Source organism: Bos taurus, chromosome 17 (genome assembly GCF_002263795.3).
Source record: "Bos taurus isolate L1 Dominette 01449 registration number 42190680 breed Hereford chromosome 17, ARS-UCD2.0, whole genome shotgun sequence".
In the NCBI taxonomy this organism is placed as follows: Eukaryota; Metazoa; Chordata; class Mammalia; order Artiodactyla; family Bovidae; genus Bos; species Bos taurus.
The window spans coordinates 52,207,195-52,234,195 of NC_037344.1; the positions used below are offsets into that span (position 1 = coordinate 52,207,195).

A 27,001-nucleotide genomic window follows, 5' to 3' on the forward strand; every position below is an offset into this window, starting at 1 on the left:
TTATCTCATTTATTCCTCTAACAACCTGAGGAGATGGAGACTAACTACTATGAGTTGCCTAGTTTACGGATTTGGAAATGAAGGCTCTGAGAGGTTGAAGCACCTTGCACGAGGTCACGTAGCTATGAAGTTACTGCCCAGGGTGCTAATGCAAGCCTGATTCTAGATTTTTTTTTTTAATTATATGGCTGCACCGGGTCTTAGCCGTGGCACATGAGATATTTAGTTGCAGTGTGCAAACTCACAGTTGCAGCACATGGGATCTAGTTCCTGACCAGGGCTCAACACTGGCCCCCTGCATTGGGTGTATGAAGTCTTAGCCACTGGATCACCAGGGAAGTCCCCTCAAGCCCAGGTTCTTATCTGTGAAGCTCTATGTACCCTGATTCTCCAAAAAGTGCTGATATTAATAACGAATGCAATTTACCACACCTACATATGTTGCCTCACCTTATCCCTATGAGGTGGGCGTTACTATTATTATTCACCCAAGCAGCTGCTAGTATGGTGGGGCTAAGGGGCTTGTCCAAAGCCCTAGCTGGAAGTGACAGAAGTAGGACTTGAACTCAGGTGCAAAGGTCAAAACCACTCTGCCTCCCAAAAGAAGTTGGCAACCTTTAAGTGTCAGTCCAGAATGAGATTGCCACAGCACAGGGGCTTCTGACTCCTGGAACCCTGTATAATGGTGCATCCCTGACTAGGTGCTCCCCTCTTAATAGTGGGTAGGGAGGAGGAAGATTTCTGCCCCTTGAAGGTGAGAACTGACTTGGGAAACAAATCTGAGCATCCTGACTTCAGAATCACAGATGCTGGGATGTGGGTGTTCGAATGCCAGAAGGTAAGTTCTTGGAGCTGGGCCCAGTGTGACCACATTCAAGACAGACAGTTGCTCCCACACTGCAGGCTTCCATCTCCAAACCCTGAGCCAGGAGAGCAGGCTTAGAAGCAGTTATCTGTCAGTCCGGGGCACTTGTAAATACTGAATGATAGAAACCACCCAAGGAACTTCCCTGGTGGCCCAGAGACTGGGACTCCATGTTCCCTGTGCAGGGGTCCCAGGTTCGAGCCCTGGTCAGGGAACTAGATCCTGCATGCCACAAGTAAGACTCTGTGCAGCCAAATAAATTTTTTAAAACACCCCAAATTTTCATCTTAATAATTGCTGATTCCTGAAGATTATCTTTGTGCAAGTACTTTTATGTCTTAAACTCAGTCAATCCTCACAATCACCCCAATGCAAGCACCAGTATTGTCTCTATGTCACAGGAGAGGAAAGTGGTGCCGAGAGAGGTTAGGTAACCTGCCCGAGGTTAGGTAACCTGCCCGAGGTTACACAGCGGCAAAGTGGGTGAAACCTGAGGTTCGGTTCCAGGGCTGAGCACTTGGGCTACCAGGCCACACTGTCCCCTCCATGGTAAGGTAGTAGTATATGATGACTGAATCCTCGAGAAACCCCTGCAAGGCGGGTAGGTAGAGGCCATTCCCAACTTGATGGACAGATTTCAGAGGGTAAGTGATTTGTTCAGGGCAACGGCTGACAGATGCTGAAACCCTATGCCAGGAATGGATCTTTCACCTGTAAACCAAGGACCTTGCCCTCAGTTCCAACCTGCCTCCAGTGCCTTGGGGCTGAAGGAAGGCAGCCTCTTGGGGGTGGACTGTGGTGTGGGGGTTAGGGATCAGGATCTGGGATACTTCCAGCACCAGACAGGGAAGGTTGATGACTCTTGAGACGCCTACCTGAGAATCAAGTCTAGCACATTAGAAACAATGACAATGACAATAGCTAAAATATATGCTACATGCTGGGCCCTCTTCTCAGGGGGCCATGTGCTTCATTTTTAATCTCCACAAGCAACCTCTGATTCCTCATGATAAAAGTGAAGAGACTGTCCCCTAGGACAGTCACCAAAACTGACTCAAACTGGTTAAGTGGCCCTTTTGTAAAATAAACAGGGGGGACTTCCCTGGTGGTCCCATAGTTATCTACCAGTCAATGCAGGGGACACAGACAGGTTCAATCCCAGTCTGGGAAGATTCCACATACTGAGGAGCAATTAAACCCACGTGCCACAACTACTGAGCCCAAATGCCCTAGAGCCCGTTCTCCGCAACAGAGAAGTCACTCCAATGAGAAGCCTGCGCACCACAACCAGAGTAGCCCTGCCTCATCCCAACTAGAGAAAGCCTGAGTACAGCAACAAAGACCCAATGGAACCAAAAAAAACAACAATGGGGATTCCCTGGTGGTCCAGTGGCTAGGACTCCATGCTTTGACAGCTGAGGGCCCAGGTTCAACCCCTGTTTGGGGAACTAAGATCCCATAAGCCACATGGTACAGCCCAAAAGAGAAACAGAAAGTACATTACCTTTTTCTACCCCTGCTTTGCAAAAAACAACAGAATGACACAGGTAGCCTCGCCTGGCAATAAATATTTTAATTTTTGTTTCATTTTTATGATGACAAATAATTTTCAAGTTTATTTCCTTTTCTTAAATACAAAGCTAAACCACAAACAGGTACAACCAAGACATTTTATCTCACATTTACACACTCCCATCGGATCCTCCTCCAATTTGCTGACCACTGACCAGGCAAGTGTGGGATTGGTGGGTGGGGGTGGGTGTGGGAGGGGGAAGACTTCCTCAGGTAGCACCGTCGTGAGGCCGGGGCTGGGGGGCATTGAAGTTGAGGACAGGTTCTCATACCTGTCTCCATTCACATTTACCTGGGAGTGGGCGGTGGGGTGGGGTTGCGCCAGACCCCAGATCGCAGCTCTGGAGCCCCAGGCCCCTGAATTACAAGTTGACAGAAGGTGGGAGTCGGTCCCCCCTTCAGGAAGAAGCTACCCACTACTCCTGCTGTCACAGTCGAGGTGAAAACTTGACCCTCAGCCATGATCCCTGGGCCTGCCAGCTCCCCTGCCCCCTCGCAGCTAGGGCAGGGGCCCTGCCTCTCAGGGCTTGTAGGCTCGCTCTTTGGTTCATGGCTGCAGCTTTACAGGAAGGACACCAGGCGGTCTGACACACGGAAGCCTTGACAGCCGGTCTGGAGCTTTCAACCCAAGCAGAATCAGGTTGGGGTTGAGGGGGTGGGGAATTGGGTAAGTAATTTCTGGTCCCACTACAAAACTTTAGATTTCTGATTAGAATAGTGTACCATCTCATATCTCTTCTACAGAAGCAAACCAAGGGTGGAAAAAGAAAAAGCCGAACTAAAAACAACCCAAAACAAAAACGCAGCCACTTCACTCACTTCAAGACCTATATACATGTAAGTTGTCTTCTGTGGTTTGTTTTTTTTTTGTCTTTTTTTTTTTTATCATTATTTTTTAAAATAAATTCAGTGTTCACATTTCTATAAAGAAACTAACCCAGTTTCGGGAAACCCTGCCCCTGCAAGGGCTAGGTAAGCAATGCTTGTCCCTGCCCACGTCTCCTTTGATTCCCCGCCCTGATGTGTGAAGGTGCCCGGAAAAGTGGCAGCCCGTGGAAGAGTAAATCGAGGCCTGGCCCGTGAGCCACCGGGTCAGTAAGCTTTCGAGAAAGCAGAGGGGAAGACTATCTTACTGTGAAACCTTTTTTTAAAAAATATTCATACACTTCAATGTGCGCCTGTCGAGATGTCAGGAAAAACAAGAGCTTGGGAACATCCCATCCGGGCCGTGGGGAAGGCAGTGTCTTCCTCGCGCCCACCTGGCACTGGGATGTTGGGGGGGGCAGGTATGTGGGGAGCGGGGGAGAGAGTCCTGGCTCTTCGTTTGGAGGCAGGTGCGTTGCCCAGCTTCCTAGTTCATGTTCGACTCTTTCCTCTAAAACCTGTGCCGAGTCTTGGACTGCATGCACGGGAAGCACAAACGTTCGACTTGTATGCAAAAAAGGTACAAAACAACTAGAATATAAAAGATTTGGTAATATAAGGCCATCTGTTCAAGTCCACCTTGGAAACCTGTAACAGATATTTAAATACTACAGTGAAAAGGCATCTTAATATACTTTTTTCTTAAAAACATCTGAAGTAATCTGCTAAGATTAAGTGTGTAAAAAAAAAAAAAAAATCAATTCCCTTTGAGGGCACTTTGTCCTTAGAATGGGGAGGGGGCGGGACCGTTGGGTTAATGCTTCAGCCAGGGGTAGGCTTCAATGGAAGCCCGGCTGCGGTCCCCATAGTCATACAGAAGCTCCTCCCCGGCCTCGATGTCACGGGAGGCGATGAGGATGAGGTGAGGCACGCCGTCGATGTCGTGCAGTTTGGTTTGGCAGTTCCCACATTTACTGTGATTGATCAGTCTTCCCAGGCGATTTGTCTCTCGGGTTGCATCCACGCTGGCGGGGAGGGAGGGCGACAGAGGATTAAATTGATAAAGAGGCTTTTGAACCCAGTCTGAGTCAGGCTTGCTCTCAGCTCTGGTGGGATGATGGTGATTTATGGCCGTGTTTTTGGGAAAGCAACTCAACTCAAAAAATATATATATGTAACTTTAAGAGCCCAGAGGGGCGTTGGGTGTGGGGTATTTGGGCGGGAGATGGGGGAGTGTAGACGGGAATGCAAAAGACTCTGTGGAAGCACCAGAGATGACTGTGGAGTTCAGCATAATAAATAAATGAGTAAAAGTCAACTCTGTTGGTGAGGGTAGGGGAGAGGCTATGCAGGATGGTGGGGGCAGGCAGGATATATGGGAACTCGCTCTGCTTTCCACTCAGTTTTGCTGGGAACGTTATAGTACAGTCTATTAAAAAATAAATAAAAAACAATCAGTGATATCGTCGCATAGGGGACAGAGAAATAGCGATTCCCAGGGCTGCTCTGGTCACATGCCCCAGGCAAAAGGCCAAGTGAGCCCCTCTGCGGGCTTTCACGTGACTAGTCCACCGCTTGGTGGCCGAGATTGCCTCCAGAACCGCTTCAATCACCAGAATTAAAAATGGAAGTGGTGTGTGTGGTAGGAAGAGTTGCACTGCAGCTTTGAAAAATGGCAGCAAGAACCAAGCAAGAAGCTGGAGCCAAAAGAAGAGTCAGGATGCCCTCGGTGGCCCTCTGGTTGCACCTCTGCCAGGGTGGGAAGAGCCACTTGAAGCCCCAGGGGACTTACCAGTAGGTTTTGCTCAGATACTGAAAATAGTACATGTAGCAGCCCGTGGAGGGGTCTTGTGCGTACAGAGCCTCCCGCTTCTTGGCGTCGGTGATCTCGATGAGGTCCCCGTGGTATTCCACCACAAACTCACCCCGGGAGAACTGCTTGGTGGCGATGACGCCCCTGCCTTTGCCGTCGATGAGGTCGATCTGTTGGGAGGTGCCAAGAGGGAGGGTTGGTTCATAAACAGCAACAAATGCCACCGTGCGTGGCCAGCAGCTTGTAGTACATTCTTTGAACAGCCTTACTGCAGTTGGTCATAAAATCCACTCATTTCACACACATGGTTTGAAGGGTATCATTCAGCACATTATTGTTGTTTAGTTGCTAAGTCGTGTCCAACTCTTTTGAGACCCCATGGACTGTAGCCCGCCAGGCTCTTCTGTCCATGGGACTTCCCAGGCAAGAATACTGGAGTGGGTAGCCATTTCCTTCTCCGGATCCCTGGTGTCCTCCCGACCCAGGGATCGAACCTGTGTTTCCTGCATTGGCAGGCAGATTCTTTGCTACTGGGCCACTAGGGAAGCCCATGCAGCATACACAGTTGTGCAACCATCGCCAGAATCCATCACCCCAAAGAGCTCCCTTGTGTTTGTTTGCAAAGCACTGTTATGTGGGATCCTGAGAAGTCTGCTACGTGGGTGCTGCCCCGTTTTGCAGGTGAGAAAACCTGCAAAATTAGGGATTAGACAGGCAGAGTCATGTGTCTCCAGCCACCAAGCTAGGAAGTGATGTAGCACAGACTCAAAGCCACATCCTGGCCCACTCTTTAGGGGAAAAGTAGGACCCAACATTCTGAGTCTCTCCTTTAGTCCATAACGTACATGCCTGGGTTTCTCCTCCATTTTATTTATTTATTTTGACCTCCTCCTGCACTCCATTTTAAATGGAGATGGAGGGTGACTGGCTGAGAAGCCCAGAATGAAATTCAGATTCCCTTCAGTGGCAGGTGGAAACTGAAGCTTCCCATCCCCTGGGTCCTAGCCCAGACCCATCTGGCCACTACCTCTGAGACTTCCTCCCTTCTCATGCTCTCACTATGTCTGAAATATACTATAAGAACAGGGGGCGGTGCTAGTGGTAAAGAACCCATCTGCCAATGCAGAAGACATGACACTGGGTTTGATCTCTTGTTCAGGAAGATCCCATAAAGGAGGAAATGGCAACCCACTCCAGTATTTTTTCCTGGAGAATGCCATGGACAGAGGAACATGGTGGGCCACAGTCCATAGGGTCGCGAAGAGTAGGAGACAGCTGAAGCAACTGAGCACGTGAGAGAAAAGCAAATCTTCCTGGGCATTGCCATTTCCCAGGAAAACAGTATAGAAAAAACTAGCCTGTCCTTTTAAAAGTTTCCCCACGTGTCATGCTAAATGAAAGAAGCCAGATACAACAGGCTACACATTCTATGACTCCATTTGTATGAAATGTCCAGAAGAGGCTAATCCACAGAGACAGAAAGCAGACTGGTTGTCAGGGGCTGAGGGCAAGGAATGGGAGTGACTACTGGTGGGTCCGGGGTTTCCCGTTGGGAGGACAAAAGGGTTCCGGAACTAGACAGAGGGGAGAGTTGCACAACTGTGAATGAAGAATGTACTTAATGCCAGTGAATTTTACACATAAAGAACGGTTACGATGGTAAGTTACATATATGTGTATAAATGTCATCGTGATTAAAAAGAAATATTTACTGGCTGTGTCAAATCTTAGTTGCAGTGCATGGGCTCAGAAGTCGTGGCACTTGGGCTTAGCTGCCCTGTGGCAATGTGGGATCTTAGTTCCCTGACCAAGGGTTGAACCTGAATCCCCTGCACTGGCAGGCGGATTCTTAACCTGGACTGTGAGGGAAGTCCTTCGTTGTGAAAATTTTCCTCAGGGGCATCCCTGGTGGCACAGTGGGTAGGAATCCACCTGCCAGTACAGGAGACACAGGTTTGATCCCTGGTCTGGGAAGATCTCACAAAGGCGGAGCAGCAAACTAAGTCCATGCGCCGCCAACTCCCGAGCCTGTGCTCTAGAGCCCAGAAACCTTAGCTACTGAAGCCTGCACGCCCCAGAGCCCGTGCTCCGCAGAGAAGCCTGAGCACATCAACTAGAGGGAAGGCCCCACACACGGCAGCTAGAGAAAAGTCCACGCAGCAATGAAGACCCAGCACAGCCATAAATAAATAAGTTTCCACAGGACAGTATCTCATTACATTTCCTTCAGGAGGTATTCCCTTAAGGATACTTTTAGTGTTCAGTCCCTTGACAGCTTGCAACAGTCTGCCTGGTCACAGTGATATCAGAAGGTTAAGGCAGCACGACTCCTGCATGGGCCTCTGGACCAGGGAGGGCCAGACCTCACAGCCTCAGCCTCCACGCAGTGGGCCCTGCAGCCCCTTACCTTCATTCCTTCTTCCTTCCCGCTTTCAATCAACTCATCTATTCTTTTCCTTTCTTCAGACTGGGTGGGGAGGGAAAGAAAAAACAAGAAGTGCATCAGCATTCTCACCAAGGCCACTCTGGGAGTCCTAGCCGCCACAGGGTCCGTTCATAGTCAGCCTCCATGGCATCGGTCTCCCGGCATGTCCAGGCCACCAAGCCCCCATCCTTTCCTCATTGCCCGTCTAAGGTGGGCTGTTCACCACCTGGTGTTCAGGTGGGCCAGGAGGGGGACAGGGCGGCTCGAGGGCAGAATAGGGCTTGTGGCAGAATGTGGCCTGGGGCTATGCTCTATTTAGCCCACACAGACTTTTACAAAATATCTAAATTGTGGACATGTAAATATCAGGACTCCAACTGCATATAAAATTAGCCGGGGCTAAATTGATCAGAGGCTGCACCGTTTGAACAGGAGGTGTGTACCCACCCATTGACCATGTCCACCCTCTGTTCGCCGTGGCATTTCCTGGCCGAGAACAGCACGTGGACGTAGTGAGCCCTCAAGGCAACAATGCCCTGCCCCCACATGCACAGGCACAACCACCTTGTTAAATAATTAGTTACAAGTGTGCAGAAGTAGATGGGAATCATCCTGGGAAAACTGGGAGACGTGGTGGGCAGTGGGGACAGGGACTATCCTACTGGGACAGAATGAGACAGAGGAGACGAGCTGGGGCCAGGTGAGACACCCTGAATGTGCAGCCAAGGAGTCCATTTTACTCGGGGGGGTTGGTGGTTTGGGGACACGCGAACAACTAGCTCCAAGCGTCCTAAAGAGGAAGGCAGCAGTAGTTGGTCCTTGGGGGACTGAGGGCCTGGAAAGGGAGCAAGGTGTGAACCAGGGTGAAGGCAGGAAGGACTCGAGACGTGCCCAGCCGGAGTCAGCAGGCTGCTCTGCATGCCAGGCCCGGGGCTGGGCTGGGCTGGTGATGACGCGGCCAGGGCACTGCCAACACTGCAGTCCCTGCCCAGTGCAGGCTGTCATCCACCCAACGCTGGGCCAACCAGAGAAGGGGCTCCCACAGCAAAGCAACAAGGGGTTCAGGGCATCTCTCCAGGGCCCTGTTTCCACCCTCCTGCCCTGGACTTGGACCTTGGACTGAGCCCCGCCTGCTCTGTCTTCAGCCACAACGAGGAGTCTTCGGGGCTCTTTGTTTGTTTCGCCCACCTACCCACACCCTTCCCTAATGCTGTGTCCACTTCGGCTTTGGTTGGCCCAGAAGGGCAGTCAGGTCTGGACCAGCATCACCCGAGAGGAGACCCGGCTGCCCTGCCTTCGGGCCTCACCTCTGCCAGCCGCAGCCCCACCAGCCTGGCCAGCCACCACCTGGCCAGGGTGCCCACTCGACAAAGCCAACACAAACGGTGGTGGGCAGAGTGTGGCTCTCCCTGGCCTCTGGCTCTCCATCCAGCCACAGAGTGGGCCTGATCGCCTGCAGACCAAGCTTTGGGGAGCCACTGCCAGCTGCCTTCCGCTCGCCTGCGGTAGAATTCAGCACTCTGGCCACACACCCACTGCAGCTTCCACTCCTCCAGAAAGAAAAGCCCCTGGTTTTTGTTTTCTTTTTTAATTAAAAAAGGCCAACTCAGGCTTCCCCGACCCTGCAGCCCACAGCGGCGCTGGGTGGACCCCCAGGTTCCCTGAGTGGGCTCTGTAGCTCCCGACCGCGGCTGGGAGGTGTCCCGGGTGCTGGGGGCTGGCACCGCCTCGCCCTCTGCAGTGCTGTCTCTAGGCTGACCTCGCACAGCCTCCCACTGCAGGCAAACAGCTTGTAACAGCTTGTTCTTGGCTGAAAGACACTGCCTTTCTAAGGAAATACAGCCAGAGCTTCTCTCTGAGGGGAGAAAAATGACACCCTCCCCCCTTTTTAAAAAATGAAGTCTTGTCAATTCAAAGAAGGAGACACAGAGATGCTGCCTCACCGTCTGTACAGCTACAGATTCAACGTCCAAATGCAGAAGAGTCTGAGGGTTGAGAGGCTGGGGTCCCCCACCTCCCTGGTGGGGGCGGCAGTCCTGAGAGCTCCTCCCAAGCCTAGAGGTTGCTCTGCTGCCCCTGGGTGGGAGGGGGGGATGGAAGCAGCTGGGGGCTGCAGGGCCAGGCCACACCCTGAGTTTCCCTAACAGAAAGGCAATAACCACACCTCACTGCATCAAATATTGATTGACTGTGCACAGCTCAGCACTCTGCAAATACGGCGGGCGGGGGCCTTACAGCCCAGTTGGCCTTCCTGCCTGGTTTTCACAGGTTCTGTGGCTGCATGGGGAAGGCCAGAGAGGAGCCCCGGGAAAGGACAACACAGGGGAAGCAACGGTGACAAGGGTTAATAGGTCCTCACTGCATCCCAGGCACGGTTCTAAGTGTTCCATGTGCGTCCACTAACGTGCGTGACCCTCCCAACCACCAGACAGGGCTCGACTACATCATCCCATTTCACAGACGACACGGCAGACAGCGGTTAAGCCCTGAGGTCACACAACCAGAAAGTAGTTTCCAAGCCAGTGCTCTTCATCATCTCGAAACATAAAACCTCTGGACAGCAGACAAACACACCTCTAAGAAACCACGCAGCCCACCCCAGTCTCAGGCTCTGATGGCCCTGCCAAAGCCACTTTCCTTGGAGGTCCTGACTTTCCATGCCCCACACTACAGGCGAAAAGGCTCCTTCACAGAAGCATCTTAACTAAGCACCGCAGTGACCCAAGGGAGTTATGACGACCCCCACTAGACCCAGGAGAACATCAGGGCCGCGGAGGCCAAGAGACTTTTCCCGTGACAATGCAAAGAGAGCTCAGGTGGTGCGCAGTGAGCACTGCCCACTGGGCCACCCCGCCCCTTTGAGAGCCGATTTGAAACACGTGACCCTACCTGCAGCTCAGCCTTGCTCTTCCTGGAGCTCCTTCGCACAGGGTAGAAATCTGTGAGCTTGCGATTCTGCTGTGTTTTTCCTTGAGCTCTGGGGTGGGAAAGGAAGAGGAGGAACCAAGCGTTAGCTCTGAAACCATGTTCACAGCCAGGAGGCACGCGAGCCTTTAGGAGCAGGCTCCTTGGAAATCGGGTCACGTAAAACACCTTTGTCCACTGTGGCCCGGGGTCACTTCAGCTCGCCTGCCCACAGCAGCCTCAGAAAGAGCGCCAAAGGCAGGCTGCCTACTCTCAGCAGGGTGGGGGCTCTGGACCCTAGGCAGACCAGGACGCGGCAAGTAATGGTATCCCTGGTGCTGTCTCGGGAATCTGAGCCTTAATAGCTCAAGGGCCTGAGAGGGTGGACGGCCTCCCCCCAGCTGGTACCCAACAGGTCGCCCTGCGTGAGAAGTGGCTCCAGGGAGCACTTACTTTTTCCTGGGGGCCTGTTTGCCCCTCACAGGCTTTTTCAGGCCCTGCTTGGCAGCGGCTGCATTGGGAGTATCACAAGACGAGGTTGGGGTTTTGGGAGGTTCTGCAGCTTCAGATTTTTGGTTTGGAAAAGGTGCCAGGGGACCTCTCCTGGCGTCTTTGATCTTCTGTTCCTCGGCCTTCATGGAGCTTCGTATTGCATTCCCAGAGTTTCTTTTCTCTGTGGGCAGAGGGTGGGGAGAGACAGGCTGACTCTGGACCTGACACCTCCCACTTTCCAGCCCTCGGCTGCTTGCTAAGGCAGGCTCGGGGAGGAGATAGCGGGGGTGGGGGCGTGTTGGGCAGTAGTGCCCTTGGGCTGTTAAGCCTGGTGTCCACTAACCAGCATCTTGGGGAAAAGATCTGGCTTTACTTTTTGACCCAGACACTAGGCAGAGCTTTTGGTCTCTGCATCATTTTTTCCGCCCCCTCTTTTCCAGCTTTGCTGAGGTATGATTGATCAATACAATTACAACATATTTGAAGTGTTAGACCACGGTAAGTTGATATATATATATTGTGATTGGATTCCGTTCTTGTGATTAATCAACCCATCAGGTCGTCTGCAGCTTGAGGGAAGAGCCTTTGAAGCAGAAGTGTCACAGCCAGCAACACTGGCGTGAGGGCTCCATCGATGGCTTTTGAGGAAATGGGCTCCGGGGCGGGGGGAGCACAATCCCCACAGGGTGGGGCAGCATTGGTAGACGGAAGTAAGGTGATAAAGCAGAACCTCTCCCCAGCAAAGACCTCTTCCCCGAAGGCTAGCTCCCTGGCATGATTCATTTCAGATTCTTTTTTTAAATCCCTCTTCTAACAGGGTCGAAGCGTGGCATTCACAGTGGTTCTCAGCATGGTGCCCCAATACCGGTTCAGTGTGTCGTGTGGGCCGTCGCCAATGACTTGTTACTAAAAATACTCATGGAGCACCAGTATTGGACTGTTTTTTTTTTTTTCCATAAAATTTTTTTACTTTTTAAAAATAAATATTACATTGCTGGTGGGAATGCAAAATGGTGCAGTCACTTTGCAAAAAAAGTCTGGCAGTCTTCAAAATGTTAGAGAGTTATCACCTGACTCAGCAGTTCTAGTTCTAGGCATCTATCAAGAGAATTAAAAACATATGTCTACATAAAAACCTATACACGAATGCCCGCAGAAGCTTATTCAGAAGAGCTAAAAAGTGAAAACTCTAATGTCCATCAACTGACAAAATGTGGTCTATCCACACGATGGAATATTATTCAGCCACAGAAAGGAATGAAGTACTGACACAGCCTACAACATGTATGAACCTTGAAAACATCATAATGTACACGAGACCAGACACAAAAGGTCACATATTTTACAACTTCACGTATACGAAATGTCGAGGTCGGGCAAATCCAGAGATGGAAAACAGATCAGTGGTTGCCCAGGGCTGGGAGAAAGTAGGAATGGGGAATGACTGTGAGTAGGTACAGGGTTTCTTTTTGGGGTGATGGAAATGTACTGGAGTTTGACAGAGGTGATGGCTGCACAAATCTGTGCGTATACCTAAAACCAGTGAATTGTACCCTTTAAAATGGTGAACGTCAGGATATCTGAATAATAGTTCAACAAACAAAAGAAAAAAATAAATACATCAGCAGCCATCCGGACCGTTCTCCAGGTGGTCCAGATACACTGTCTCCCTGACACAGACAGACAGTGCTCCCTGACACACTGTCTTGAGTGGAATAAGAGGGGGTTAAGGCCAAGACGTCAGGCATAAGCTTAGGAGTGGGTGGTATTCATGAACATTAGCTGTCACGTGAGTCTGTGTCAAGGCAGGAAAAAGGATGAGAATCATGGATAGACGCCCAGTCTATGGGGGTCTCCTCCAGTGTTCATCCAGCCCCCCATTTAAATTGGCACCATGTAGTAACACTTCGAGTCAAATAAGCTAACTTGTGCCCCATGTCACCATTCAGGACAATCCACATCCCGCCCCATCCCAGAAGGGCTGTGAGGCTGGCTTACGGCATCTAGAGAGAGGCCCTTCCCAAGTCTCAGTGTGGTTAGTGCTGGCCTAAGTGCTGCGGAAGCAGGGATGCAGGGAGGGGCAGGCTGTGATGCTTCCGGTCCAGTGGAAAATGGGCTGACAGTATGGAGCGCTCACAAAGTCCCCCTCCCTTTTCTTTTGGCTGTGCCATGAGGCTTGTAGGATCCTAGTTCCCAGACCAGGGATTGAACCTTCTCCCCTGACAGTAAAAGCACAGAATCCTAACCAATGGACCACCAGAGAACTTGCTCACAAAGGCCTTTTGCACCCATGCTTTAACTGGTCTTCAGGCAGGACTCCTCTCTCCCACTGATGAAAAACTGAGGCTCAAAAAAACGTAGCAACCTGCCTGTGACCCTTCCTTTCATAAACGGCAGAGCTAGGATTAGAACCTAAGTCCATTTGAAATAACATCACCAGGGGGAATCAGGCCAAGGGTTGGCTCCTGCCCCTGGTTCTCAGATCTGGACCAGAGGTTGGGCTACCCCATCCCTTTATGGCACTTTCTGTTAACAAATACAAAGCTTCCTTGTACAGAGCTGCTGGAGCAGCTGGTAGCTGCTGTTTCTTTAAGGCAAGTTTTAGAGCACAGTAACTGGGGAAAGTTCACCACTAGCCCCCATCCCCACCCTCACCCCTACCACCGCCACTTTAAAAGGGAATATTTGGGTTACAGCAAAATTTCCAACAGGTTTCGGCATGTTTTGCAAGGCCAGACAGAACTTTCAGTAAGTATTTTCTTGCTCAGCATTTTAACTCTAAATCTCATTCTGGCGTACGCGGCTTCAGAGTAGCACTGAACACTTGAGTGGAAAGAACCTTTAGAACTGAGATCAAGGCCAGCTCAGAAAAGAGAAGGAAGTCAGTTCCTTAGGTTCACATGACTCAGCTGCAGTACAAGTGCCTGGTCTGGACAACCCAGACTCATCATTTCTGTACTTTTAGCGCCTGTAAACCTCTCTAACGACATGCCAGCTGCCTTATTTTGGCAGCTTGGCAAGAAAACCAAGCTTGAAGGACATGCTAACTCTTGTAAAAACAGGGAAAACCTGTTAGACCAATAGGGCACACACACGCCCTGGAACACGCGGCTCTATTCCCCCCATGTCTATGTTTCTTAGCAGCAAGACAGGACATGATTCAAACTTTGCAAGCTTTGGCTTGAAAAGATTGGATAAGGAAACCTAGCATACAGACATTATTACTGAGGATGCAACCCGGACAGCGGTGAATAGAGCAGGGCCATTTCAGAGGCTTACCGTCGCGTTTCCTGTAGATTCCGGCTAATGGCTTCCCCTGGCATTTGACTTCGTATTGTGCAACTGAGTTCTCTTCCTGAAGGGGGGAACGCATTCCAGAGCATTTGTTCGGGCTCATGTAGGTATAGATCTTTGATTGCCCGGTAAATACATTCTCCTAAAACGACAAATGCATATTCTGAAAGAGGCTTGAAGAAGAAGATCTTACAACATTTAGACGGAGAAGGGGCAACCGGAATCCAAAAGACAAAAAAAAGGAGAAAAACATGGTTCAAAAACTGGGTTACTAGGGGAAGCCTAGTAGTGGAAGGTTTAGAATCCCCCAGGTCCAAGTTGGTCTCTAATTCCAGTCTGTTAAGGAGGGCAGGGGGAACATCTGGCCAGCGAAGAGAACCAGCTGTCCACTAAGATCCATAGAAGAAGGAGGCAACCTACCAGTAATAAGAAGGTTAGAGTGACCAGGGCAAACGAGGCCAGAATTGGAAGGGCTGGCCTCTGAGCAGCAGCTGACTGCCCTGGCAGGAGCTGCAGGAACTCCAGCACAGACAGGCCTCAGGGAACCTGAATAACCACTTCTTGGACCTGAGGTCAGCTAGCTGGTAGGACTTGCCAAGACTGTCTGAGCCTTCTATGAGCCCAAGCCCGGCCCCTCTCAAATCGTGCAGTCCTAGGACTGCGGGACTGGGCTGCGGCTGGGGAATTCTCTCAGGCTAACTAGGCGGGTGCGGAGCTCAGGAGACCAAGGCATTTAGGGCGGTTACTCTACTGCGGTGGGCAGGCCGGTGGGGCGGTACGGGTCACCGCTGGTGTCTCTGGGTGTGGGGCCTCTCCTCTGAGTAAGCACAGACGGGAGGAGGGCTTTCCCAGAAACACTGCTGGGCCTTTCTGCCTGGTGAGCCATTCACCAAGTCAGCGAAGACCTGTGACCTCCTCGAGGGCCCCGGGCAGGCCCCGCACACTCTGGGAAGGCGCAGCCGCCACCGGGATGGCCGGGTCTCGGGGTGTGGAAATGCCATAAAGACACAAACTTTTCCGAGGTCGGAGCTTGCCAGGGTCATGGCGGAGCGAGTGGGGACGCCACTCCCAGGCAGGCAGCAGAAAAGGAAGCTGCCCGGCCGGGCGCCCCGCCCGCACCCCCGCCCCAGGGCCGCGGGCGCGCCCACGTGCTCTCGGAGCTGGGCCCGCGGGGGCGCCCGGCCGCACGGCCCCTGGGAGCGCGCCGAGCGAGTGCGGGAAGGGTGCCTGCTTACCCCGTTGGTGCGGGGCCTCCCCGGGCCCCTCCGCTCCACCATCTCCGGGCCCGGGGCCGTCGCTGCCACCGCCGCCGCCGCCGCCGCCGCCTCCACCGCGCGGGGCTTGGACATCTTCCTGCCTGGAGAGGGGGACCCGGGGGAAGCGGGGGAGGGGGCGCTCAGGGCGCGGCGGGGCGGGGAGCGGGGCCGCCCGGGCCGGGCGCCGCGGCGGCGCCTCCCGCCGCAGCCATGTTCCGAGGGCCCGGCGGCGGTGGGCCGGCCGGCCGGGCCGGGCCGGGCCGGGGCCCGCGTCGCCCTCCCGCCTCCCGGCCCGGCCGGGCCCCGCGCGCCGCCCGCCCCCCGCGCGGCCGGGCCCGCCACACCCACCTGCAGCCCGGCCAGGCCCATGGCGGCGCGCCCCTCGCCCTCGCCGCCGCGGCCCGGCCACCAGCGCTGTCGCTGCCGCTGCTGCTGCTGCTGCCGCCGCCACCAGCGCCGCCGCGGCGCCCCGGGGAAGGGCCGGCGGCGCCCCACGGCGCCCCCTTCCCCCATGGCCTGCGAGGCAGGGCCCGGCACCCACGCGCCGCGGCAGCCCCGGCCGGCCCGGGACCGAGGACGCAGGGAGGGAGGCGCTGGCAGCGCGTCCTCCGCGGCCCGCCCGCTCGCCGCCGCCGCCGCCCACCGTCCGCTCCCGGCCGGGGAGGGGGCTGGCAGGGGCGGAGTTGAGAAGCTCCTCCGGAGGGAGGGAGGGAGCGAAGGAGGGCGGGCCCGCGGCCGCGACGAATCCCAACTCGGGCGCGCCCCCTCTCGCGCGTCCTCAGCCACTCGGGTAGGAAGGGGTGGGAAACATGATAATAACAGCCCGGGCTCTCGGCCGGCCGGGCTCCCACTCTCGCTGGCTCCACGGATATTTCGGGAGACCCGTCCGTGCCAGGCGCAGCGGGCAGCGGTGAACGAAAGCCCTCCTGTGTGCCTGAGTCTGTGCCCACGGAGCGTTTTCATGGGCATTTAACCTTCCCGGCAAGCCCCTAGGAGCCAGGTCCTGCGGGTAACCCGTTTATGATGGGGATGCTGAGGCTTCAGGGAGATGCAGGGGCTTGCCCAGAGCCACAGAACTAGAAAGTGATCAGGTCAGATGTCAAACCCAGGCGGGCTGCACCAGATCCGTGCGGTCCCTGGGGAGATGGAGCCGGGAATTATAATAACATGTTTGCTGGGCGCTTCTCTTGTATACCTTGTCATTCAAACCTCTCAGCAGCCCTTTGAAGGTAGAAACCTTATTATTTTCTCTTCCACAGACAGGGAAAACCACCTCAGAGAAGTGAGGAGCTTGGCCAAGTTCTCAGAACTAGAACTAGATTTCCAGGCCAACAGACCCCAGAGCCTACACTCCCAGCCACTAACTTACCAGTTATAGAAACAGGTAGGGAGGAGCTAATGGTGTTGCAGAAGGCTTATTAGCAGGTCACCCAAGTGTCCTGTCCCCCCATGAGAAATGTCCTAGGAGGCAGTGGTTCCAGGCACTGTGGTATCTCGGCATAGATTACTGCCCTGAACCACTGTGCTGTAGCCATTAGGGTTTGAGGGCTCACAGCCAACGAAGAGTCCCTGCATTTGTGCAAAGTCATAGATGCAAACAGACACCTCAGGGCATCCAGCCTTCGGTTATGGCCTGGGAGGCAAAGATTGGGTATCTCTCCCTGCATCTGCTCCAGAGGTGCTTTGTGACAAAGGCCAAGTCTCTTCCCCAGCCTGGGCTGCAGCATCCTCATGGATAAAAAACCAAGATCAATGAATTCCACAACTTACCGAGGGCACCTTCCAACACCCACATAAACAAATGGTTATCACTGTAAGTAGCTGCCTCCTCCTCCTCTTAGAAGGGATTAGACTGTGGATTAAATGGTAAGACACTGCTCAGGACACAGCCTCCCAAATCAGCTCATGCTTTAGAATCCTTCACAGGGCTGGGGAAGTCCCTCCATCCCCACCCAACCACTAATTCCAGCAGGGTAGGGTACTCTGCCCACTTGAATATCCAAGAGACTATGCAGAGACTTAGGATTCCAAAGGGACATTCAGGTTGAGCCATTTGAAACAGTGTCTGTTACCTCTGCCTGGCAGAGAGGGTTTGTAGTTTGTTGCCAAACAATCAGGGGGATCTTGGTTTGGAGGCAGGAAACAGTTGCTCAAGTCATCTTGTCCATTTCTCACACGAATTTTCACTCCCCCACCCCATACACATACCCATGGCTACATCTTCCTCTATTTTAGTGCACAGATGCAGAGGATACACTAAAATACAAGTCTAGCACCCATTCCTCTCAACTCTGCAGCTCTAGTAGCTAGAAAATGTAGTACCAATCATTCAGTAAAGTTGTAGAACAGTTTCTTGTCTCTGTCATGAGGTTCCTATGGGCATAACAAATACATATACCCAGTCACAGAAATAAAAACTCATAATGGTGCCCAGGATCTCACAGAAATAGAATTCATCACCAATGATACTAATCTCTAACATTTACTGAATATTTGAAAGTGTTAGTCACTCAGTCGTGTCTTACTCTTTGAGACCCCATGGTTTCCCACATTGCAAGCAGACTCTACCCGCTGAGCCACCAGGGAAGCCCCTTTCATTTTTCCCATCACACCAAAATCATTTAAATTACTATTTTAGTAGTAGTGCATTTAAAAAATAGTTTGCTTACATTAATCTGTAGGGGGAAACAAAGTGAACCTTTTGGCCATTGAAATAAATACTTAATAAGGGTTAATAATAATTATCACCGAGAGCCAGGTACTTTATTATGTCAGTTAATCTTTACAAACTGTTATTTTCCTTTTTCAGAGGTGGAAGCTGAAGGCCAAAGTCACTGGACATACTCTAGCCATTCTGTCTCTCTGCTTGTTCCACTTTACCTCATTTTTTTTTATTTTATTATTTTTTTTGATGTGGACCATTTTTAGTTTTTGTTGAATTTGTTACAGTGTTGCTTCTGTTTTATGGTTTGATTTTTTTTGGCCTGGAGGCATATGGGATCTTAGCTCCCCTGGCCAGGGATGGAACCCTCACCCCCTGCACTGGGCCACCAGGCAAGTCCCTCTACCTCTCTTATTTAGCCAAAGTGAAGAGGAGAGTTCCCAGCTTCTAGCATAACAGGCTTAGGAATCACCTTTGTAATGTATGGTCAGTAATTCTCACTGAGTCACTTGACCTCCCCCCCCCACCCCATTTGTAGTTATTTATTTCTTAGGCTTCATTATTCTTGCAAATCATTAAATTGGGCATTTAGTGTAATCAGATATTGAATTATTTACAGTATTTCAAATGACGGGTCAGTCTTTTTCTTCTAGAAAAGCAGTCTTTGTTCACAGCTTGTACCTCACTTTGAGAGCCCTGCTAAGTCACATGAACATAATGTTCAGATATCTGGCAACTCCTCTCTGGTTTAGAAATTTTACAATCATGTAAATATTTACAGCCTCAAGAGTATTCATTTGGGTAGGATCTGTCCTTCTATCAGTCGGCCTCCTACTTGGTCTCCCTCTTTCTATTGTGACCGTCTCCAGTTTATTGGCGCTAGAGTGGTCCCCAAGAACACAGATTTTCATCATGTGCTTCTTACCACTCCTCCCATCCCTAACCATACCCTTTTGCTTTTAGGATGAAATCCACAGTCCTCACTGTGGCCTATAGCAGCCTTCCCACCCCTCTGGCCTCACTGTGCTCTCTGTCTGTGTTCATTGTTGTGTCTTTAGCAAAGGGCCTGGAACACAGTAGGTAATGAATAAATGCTTGTCAAATGAATGAATTAATATTTTAGTGTCTTGAGTTTGAGGACAGCAGTATACATTTTTTATGCTAAAGCATCTTCATATTTATCAGTATCTTAGTCACATAACTCTTAGGCAAATGATTTATCTTCCCCAAGCCTCAGTTTCTACATCTGTGAAATGGAATAGTATCTTCTCATAAAGGGTTAGGAGGGTTACAGCCTGGAAACATTCAGTAGCTCGCTTCCCTGGTGACTCAGCGGGTAAAGAATTCATGCAATGCCGGAGACGAAGGTTCAATCCCTGGTTTGGGCAGATCCCCTGGAGAAGAGAATGGCAACCCATTCCAGTATTCTTGCCTGGAGAATTCCATGGACAGAGGAGCCTGGTGGGCTACAGTCCAAGGGGCCACAAAGAGTCAGACATGACTGAGTTACTTTCACTTTCATAATTTTATTCAGAGTTGTCAGATAAATTAGCCAGATATTATTAAATATACTTTTAGATGCTTAACACTTTCCTGAAGAAGAATATTTGAGGCATCTTACTTTTCTCTGTGGACTAGATTATGAAGCTCTTTAACTTGAAGTTCACTATGCCTTATTTCTTAATCAAAATCTAGCTAAGTCTTGTTCCCAAAGACCCTAAAGGGATGCTACGAGAATAAATGATGCAACTGGGTGCAGGGGCTGAAAACAAAGAAGCCCAATAAATATCTGCTGAATGAATCCTTATTTTGTTCATTATGATCGCCATGGGGAGCCTGGGCTTCCCTAGTGGCTAATACGGTAAAGACCTGTCTGCATACTGCATTAAGGCAAATTCCTACTAACGTGTAATACCCCAGGAATTTTGAGAAAAATATAAAACCTCGACTTATTTCTTTTACATAATAATTCAAGTGAACCGTCACGCTCAAGTTTTTGCATGGAGACACAGCGGCTGGAAACGACCAAGCGGTTAGCGATCACTTTGCCGCATAACGTGGGTCTGTCCTGACAGCAAACTAACTGTGCGAAGAACTTCAGGCAGAGACATCGACTCCCTCGCGGCAGCATAACCCCACCCAAGCCATCTCCCGTGGGCAGGAGCCCTGATCAGCTGCGGCGCGAAGGGCCGCGCCGGGAGGTGCCAGGGGACCTGTTTCCCCCCCCAAGTGGGCCAGCGGGGCCCGTCCCCGCCCCGGCGGCGCAGAGCTGACTCAGAGAGTGGAGAGGGAAAGGAAAGCGCCTGCCGCGGTGTCCACTCGGTCGCGCTCCCCACCAAGTAGGGTACCGATCTATGCCCTCGCCTCGGGATCACCTCCTTTCCAAACCAGAGAGAGCCGCAAAGCAAGCGAAGCCTCGCCCTCCCCATCATTTGTATCAATGACAACCATTCCCTTGAGGCGCTAGTCGCTTTAGTTTCCAAACATCTTTGACATATGGCCCCGCTGCCTCTCGAGAGGCAGGTCACCAAGTGTCCACTCTTTAAAAAGGGGAAACCGAAGCACGGGAGTGGGAGGGGTTTCTGGGGGCTTCTGGAGCGAGGGTGGGGAAGAGGTGAGAAAGGTTCCGCAGCCCCTCCCCCCGCAACCCTACTAGTCCCCGCGCGCCTTCCGAGCAGCCGGCGGGACAGCGCCTTCCCGCCGCTCCCGTCACTTCGGTGTCGCCTGCAGCGCGACCCCCCAACCCAGCAGCCCCGGCGCTGGCCACCGGGGCCAATACCTCTAGCCATGACCCTGCTCTGTCACCGCCTAGGATCTCCCGGGAAACGCAGCTTTCGAAAAAAGTTGCAACAACTGTAGCCAACTGCTCCGCCGGGTCCCGGCTGCTGCCCTGATTGGCGCCGCTGCCCGTCTCTTCTCAGGCTGCCCGCCGTGATAGGCAAACTCTGGAGGGAAAGCCCGCCCTTTTCCCCGCCTCCCCAGCGGGGGCGGGGCGAGCGTCCGCACTTTCTACAAACGCTTTCGGAACAGGTCTCAGCGGAGGAGGAGGGAGGGGGTTTAAATTTTACCGTCTCTCCGCGTTGATTGGCTGTGCTGGAAGGGGAGCTGCCCTGCCATTGGGGGGCTCCAAACTCCTCCCTCTGGCGGTGCTGAAGCTCCGCCCCGGGGAGATTTAGTCACGCGGCTGGCGGCCCCGGCTCGGTGTAGAACCACAGGGGACTTCCGGTTTTTCTCGGGTTTGACCGGAACCCGACCTTTGACCCCTCGACCCCCCCTTATGGGAAGCTTAGCCCCCAGCAGTTTAACATCCGAACCACCTTTACCTTTTCAGCAGTTTAATCCATTCATTCCTACCTTGCAAGGTTTATGGAGTCTATTCTTCCAGTATACAAAACCCGCGGGCAGAGTTCTTAAACTGACTTGAATCAGCCTCCCCGAACCAGGGCGATCCTAGCCCAACATACCCCAACTGTTTTACAGATGGGGAAACAGAGGATCAGAAGGAACAGGTAACTCACTTGCTGCCCAACGTCACGGAACAGTTTATTTCTGGGTCCTGGATCAGTCTTTTGAGTCCTAGTCCACTAGAGGGCTTCCCTCACCCCAGGGAAACAAGCCTGCGCCTTTCCCCACCCAGAGGAGCCTCGGTCGGTTAAGTCCCTGAGAAGCACAGGTATCCTAGGTATTCTTTGCTTTGAACACAGATGAGGTGTTCAGTTACAGCTCTTCGCTGGGGATCCTTCCTGGAGATAGGAGCAGAGGTCCATTCTCTCTCTTTGGTTCCCGAGATGATTTTGGAATCCCCACCATTGCCCAAGGACCCTATCATTTGCACCAGGAAAGTAGAAGAGCAAAACAAGGTGATATATGTGAAAGCACTGGGGAAAGTAGGAAGCAACACTTGTCACTCACTGTGCTTTTTGGTATATCATTTCAGCTCTCTGGTCCTCAGCTTATCCAGCTGTCAAATGATGGAGTCATCTGTGATCTGCCAGATTCCTTCCAGCTTCCATAGATATACAGAGGTTTTTACTTTCACTAAAATGCATTAATTCAACATTTATTGAGCTGTTTATTGGCTCTGTCCGATTCCCCAAGGACGCAGTGGCAAATAAGACAGATGCCTAAATTTTTTAGGAAAGAAATAAGAAACCACTTTTTAAAGGTAGTATTAAGGGGCTTCTCTGGCAATCCAGTGGTTTAGATTTTCACTTCCAATGCAGGGGGCACAGGTTTGATCCGTGGTCAGGGAACTAAGATCCCAAATGCCATGGGGAGCAGCCAAAAAAAATTTAAACAAATTTAAAGATAATACTGAATAGTGATTAATGCTGTGGGTAAAATGAAAATAGGGAATTTTACAGAGCGTGTGTGGGGAGATGGCTGCTTCTATAGATTGGTGAAGTTGAGAAATCCTCTTTGAGTTCGTGACTTTAGGTTGTACCCTGAATAAGTAAACCCCAAGGGAGAAGATACTCGCAGGTAGAAGAAATAGTGAAAGCAAATCCCCAGAATTGGGGATTAGCTTTGGTTGTTTTAGGAAAGAAAAAGAAACCCAATGTGGTTGGAATTGAGTATATCATGGGGAGAATGGATGGGGCTTCCCTGATAGCTCAGTTGGTGAAGAATCCACCTGCAGTATAGGAGACCCTGGTTCAATTGCTGGGTCAGGAAGATCCTCTGGAGAAGGGAAAGGCTACCCACTCTAGTATTCTGGCCTGGAGAATTCCATGGACTGTAGTCCTTGAGGTTGCAAAGAGCCAGACACAACTGAGCGACTTTCACTTTTGGGGAGAATGGAGGGGATCAGGCTGGGAAAGTAGGTAGGGGCTAGATCGAATAGGCCACTGAAGGCTGTGCTGGTCTCTCAGCTGCAGATGCACTCTTCTATACCCTGCCCAGCAGTATCCATCCTGCAAACTGTATTGCACCTTTGTCAGCTAGTTTTAGGTTCTGTCGATAGGAGAGGAGACTGGAAGGCAGAGGGAGGGACTCACTCGTGCATGCCCTTTTACTTGCTATTCCTATCATGGTAAGTAATGACATTTTGCTTCTGACAGGGCATTTGGTTCACTCTCCAGGTTCGTTCCAGAAATAGCCTCAGTGCGCTACCTCAGAAGTGCCAGCAACAGCCCCTTTTCAGAGTTCTGAGCCCCAGCTTGGCAGGGCCCCTCCCCTGCCAAGGGGAGGCTCTTGAAGGACCAGCACCAACATCATGGTGCCCCTTTCCCAGAGGCATAAGAACCAGCCCTCCAGGAATCCTCTTCTGATTCTTCTTGCTCTGCTAACCCCAACTGCTCTCTTTGTTCTCCGGCCCTAGAAGTAGGAACTGCTTCCTGCTGTTATGATTAAATTACTTCAATGTTCCCTTTTTGCTTGTTCAATCCTCTGCCACCTGTTTAATGAATTGCCTATTTTAAATTCTGTTTTCCTGACCAGACCCTGATGGACCCAAAAGCCATTAATAAGGACTGAGATTTTTATTGCAAGTCTGATAAGAAACTACTGCATGATTTTCTGTTTGTTTAGTATTTATTTGGCTATGCTGAGGCTTAGTTTCTGCACACAGGATTTTCATTGCATCATGAGGGATCTTTTGTTGCTATGAACTGACTCTCAAGTTGTGGCTCTTGGGCTTAGTTGCTCTGCAGCACGTGGGATCTTAGTTCCCTGTCGGGGATGTGAACCTGCGTCCTCTGCATTGCAAGGCAGATTCTTAGCTACTGGACCACCAGGGAAGTCTCCACTACATGATTTTAAGCCAAGGGTAGATGGATAGATTTGTGAATCTAAAGAGTAATTTTGCAAACAGTTACGCAAACAGAAGGACTGCAGATAGCTACTTAAGTGACAGTAATCTGCACTGAGACCTGGAATCTTGAAGTAACGTGACATGCTTTAGGAATGTCTATTTAATGATCTCCATTTTCCTAAGAGGGCCATACCATGTGGGTGTAATCACTCCAGTGCTGAGATGATTTTTGGAGAAGGCAACGGCACCCCACTCCAGTACTCTTGCCTGGAGAATCCCAGGGACAGAGGAGCCTGGTAGGCTGCAGTCCATGGGGTCTCGAAGAGTAGGACACGACTGAGCGACTTCACTTTCACTTTTCACTTTCACGCATTGGAGAAGGAAATGGCAACCCACTCCAGTGTTCTTGCCTGGAGAATCCCAGGGATGGGGGAGCCTGGTGGGCTGCCATCTATGGGGTCACACAGAGTCGGACACGACTGAAGTGACGCAGCAGCAGCAGAGATGATTTTCCTTACTCTACTGTTATTTTACATGAATATTTGCTCCAGGCTTTTGCTGTTGTTAAATACTTTAAAAAATTTATTTATTCATTTATTTATTTTTTGGTTGCACTGGGTCTTTGTTGCTGTGTACTTTCTCTAATTGCAGTGAGCAGAGGCTTCTCATTGTGGGGGCTTCTCTTCTTGCAGAGCGCTGGCTCTAGACTCCCAGGCTCAGTAGTTGTGACTCAGGCTTAGTTGCCCCTCGGCACATAGAATCTTCCCAGATCAGGGATCCAACCCGTGTCCCCTGCATTGGTGGGCAGATTCTCAACCACTGGACCACCAGAGAAGTCCTAAACACTTTTTCATTGGCATGAGTTCTTATAAGGTTCTACCAAATAGGGTTATGTGTTCCACAATCATGGCTACTGTAATCTACTAACTCCCTTCATCTGTGAGCGCTGGGAAAGACCAAGGGCAGTAGGAGATGGCAGTGACAGAGAATGAGATGGTTGGATAGCATAACTGAATCAATGGACGTGAATTTGAGCCAACTCCAGGAGATAGTGAAGGACAGGGAAGCCTGGCATGCTGCAGTTCATGGGGTTGCAAACAGTTGGACATGACTTAGCAACTGAACAACAAAATATATAATATACATACATTTTCCCATTATATGTGTGTGTATATATGTGTAATATGGATGGATGTGCACAGATGTATAAAATTCCCCATATGTAAATATACACATATATGTTAATATGTACTATATATATTTAGTACATATATACTTGGAACTCAAGCAAATAAGAGTAAAACAATACTCTCCCTACCTCATAGGTTTATTGATAGAATTCAATGAGAGAGGGGAATTTCTTGGAGGTCCAATGGTTAGGACTCCACACTTTCACTGCGAAGAGTGCAGGTTCATCCCTGGTTGGGGAAATAAGATCCTGCAAGCTACAGTGCAGCCAAAAATAAAGAATTAAATGACAAAAATAAAATGCATGGGGATGTAGAAATTTAGCAATTAACTTCTAAATAAAGTTGCAAAATTGCATCTTAATGAGTTGTTGTAATTTGGAGTTATTAACACTTTCTTCTCTTTCTTTTCTTTGGTTCTCTAGAAGGGAGACCAAACTTGAATGAACACAAAAATGGTATCAAGAGTATAGAATGTGGCAAGTGTGTGCTCAGTGCTCAGTCATGTCCAACCCCTCTGTGAGGAGCCAGGCAGGCTACAGGCCATGGGATTCTCCAGGCAAGAATACTGGAGTGGGTTGCCACTTCCTCCTCCAGGGGATCTTCCCCACCCAGGGATTGAACCTGAGTCTCCTGTGTCTCCTGCATTGGCAGGCTGATTCTTTACCACTAGGCCACCTGGGAAGCCCAAAATCTGGCATAGGATAAGAAATAGCCAATGCTGTGAAAAATTTGGCATAGGATGAAAAATAGCGAATGACTTTTATGTTTGATGAGCCTTTTTTTTTTAATCTGTTGTAAATAAACAGGTCTATTTTTTCTCCCTGTATCTCTTTTTAAATTATTTAAAAAATTTTTTTGCCACTGCTGCATGCCATGTGCAATCTTAGTTCTTCAACCAGGGATTGAACCAGCACCTCCTAAAGTGGAAGTGCAGAGTCTTAACCACTGGACAGCCAGGAAAGTCTGCCCCCCTGCCCACTGCCCTCCCCTTCTCCCGGTCCCCCCTTCCCTACTGCCACTTCTGTCTTTAAGAAAAGGTATTACAAGCTAGTTGTTCAATTGATTGGGAATTCATTACAGTTTTAAAAATCATAATTTTATTGAAAAAGCACATGGAAAATGTATGCATTGATGAGCAAGGGTAGTTTTTTGTTTGTTTTGAAAGTCAGTTTAGAGATGGTTTAGCAGCACAGCTCAGGCTGTTCAATTTAGAATGGGATTTTTCTCACATTTTTTTGTGTGGGCTTTTTTTTTCAGTAAACATATTAATCTTTAAAAATATATATATATATATTTGGCCACATTGGGTCTTATTTGCAGTACCCAGGTTTTCTCTAGTAGCTCCTTGGCATGTGGGAATCTCAGTTCCCACACTGACCAGGGATCGAACCGCTACCCCTTACATTGGAAGGCAAATTCTTAACCACTGCTGCTAAGTCGCTTTAGTTGTGTCTGACTCTGTGCGACCCCATAGACGGTAGCCCACCAGTCTCCCCCATCCCTGGGATTCTCCAGGCAAGAACACTGGAGTGGGTTGCCTTTTCCTTCTCCGATGCTTGAAAGTGAAAAGTGAAAGTGAAGTCGCTCAGTCGTGTCCGACTCTTAGCGACCCCATGGACTGCAGCCTACCAGGCTCCTCTGTCCTTGGGATTTTCCAGGCAAGAGTACTGGAGTGGGGTGCCATTGCCTTCTCCTCTAGACCCAGGGAATTCCTGTGAGACTTGTTCTTAATAGTTGCATTAGTTTGCTTGGACTGTTGTTAACAAAGCCCTATAAGCTAAGCAACTTGAGTAACAAAAATGTATCACCTCATGGTTCTAGAGGCTGGAAGTCCAAAACCAAGGTCCTGGCAGGGTTGGTTCCTGCTGAGGAACTGTTTGGAAGATTCTCTTCCATGTTTTTCTCCTAACTC

General features: G+C 50.6%; 1 protein-coding gene across 4 annotated transcripts; it reads right to left on the bottom strand.

Annotated features, from left to right (window-relative positions):
- Positions 1 to 2,418: 2,418 nt before the first annotated feature.
- Positions 2,419 to 20,993, bottom strand: KMT5A (lysine methyltransferase 5A). Of its 4 annotated transcripts, none has more exons than XM_024977328.2 (8): positions 15,834 to 16,065; positions 15,465 to 15,586; positions 14,215 to 14,371; positions 10,897 to 11,116; positions 10,429 to 10,516; positions 7,522 to 7,581; positions 5,094 to 5,284; positions 2,419 to 4,326 (listed from the first exon to the last, which is right to left on the bottom strand). In XM_024977328.2, the coding sequence occupies exons 2-8, from the start codon at positions 15,576 to 15,578 to the stop codon at positions 4,116 to 4,118; spliced, it is 1,041 nt and encodes a 346-aa protein (XP_024833096.1). In that variant the 5' UTR covers positions 15,579 to 15,586; positions 15,834 to 16,065; the 3' UTR covers positions 2,419 to 4,115.
- Positions 20,994 to 27,001: the final 6,008 nt, after the last annotated feature.

Coding starts and splice junctions, on each gene's coding strand:
- KMT5A (XM_024977327.2), bottom strand. CDS start 16,454: ATGCCCATGAAAACGCTCCGTGGGCACAGACTCAGGCACACAGGAGGG. Junction 14,372..15,833: donor TGGGCCTGGCCGGGCTGCAG/GTGGGTGTGGCG, acceptor TTGTCGTTTTAG/GAGAATGTATTTACCGGGCA. Junction 11,117..14,214: donor AATCTACAGGAAACGCGACG/GTAAGCCTCTGA, acceptor CTCTGCCCACAG/AGAAAAGAAACTCTGGGAAT.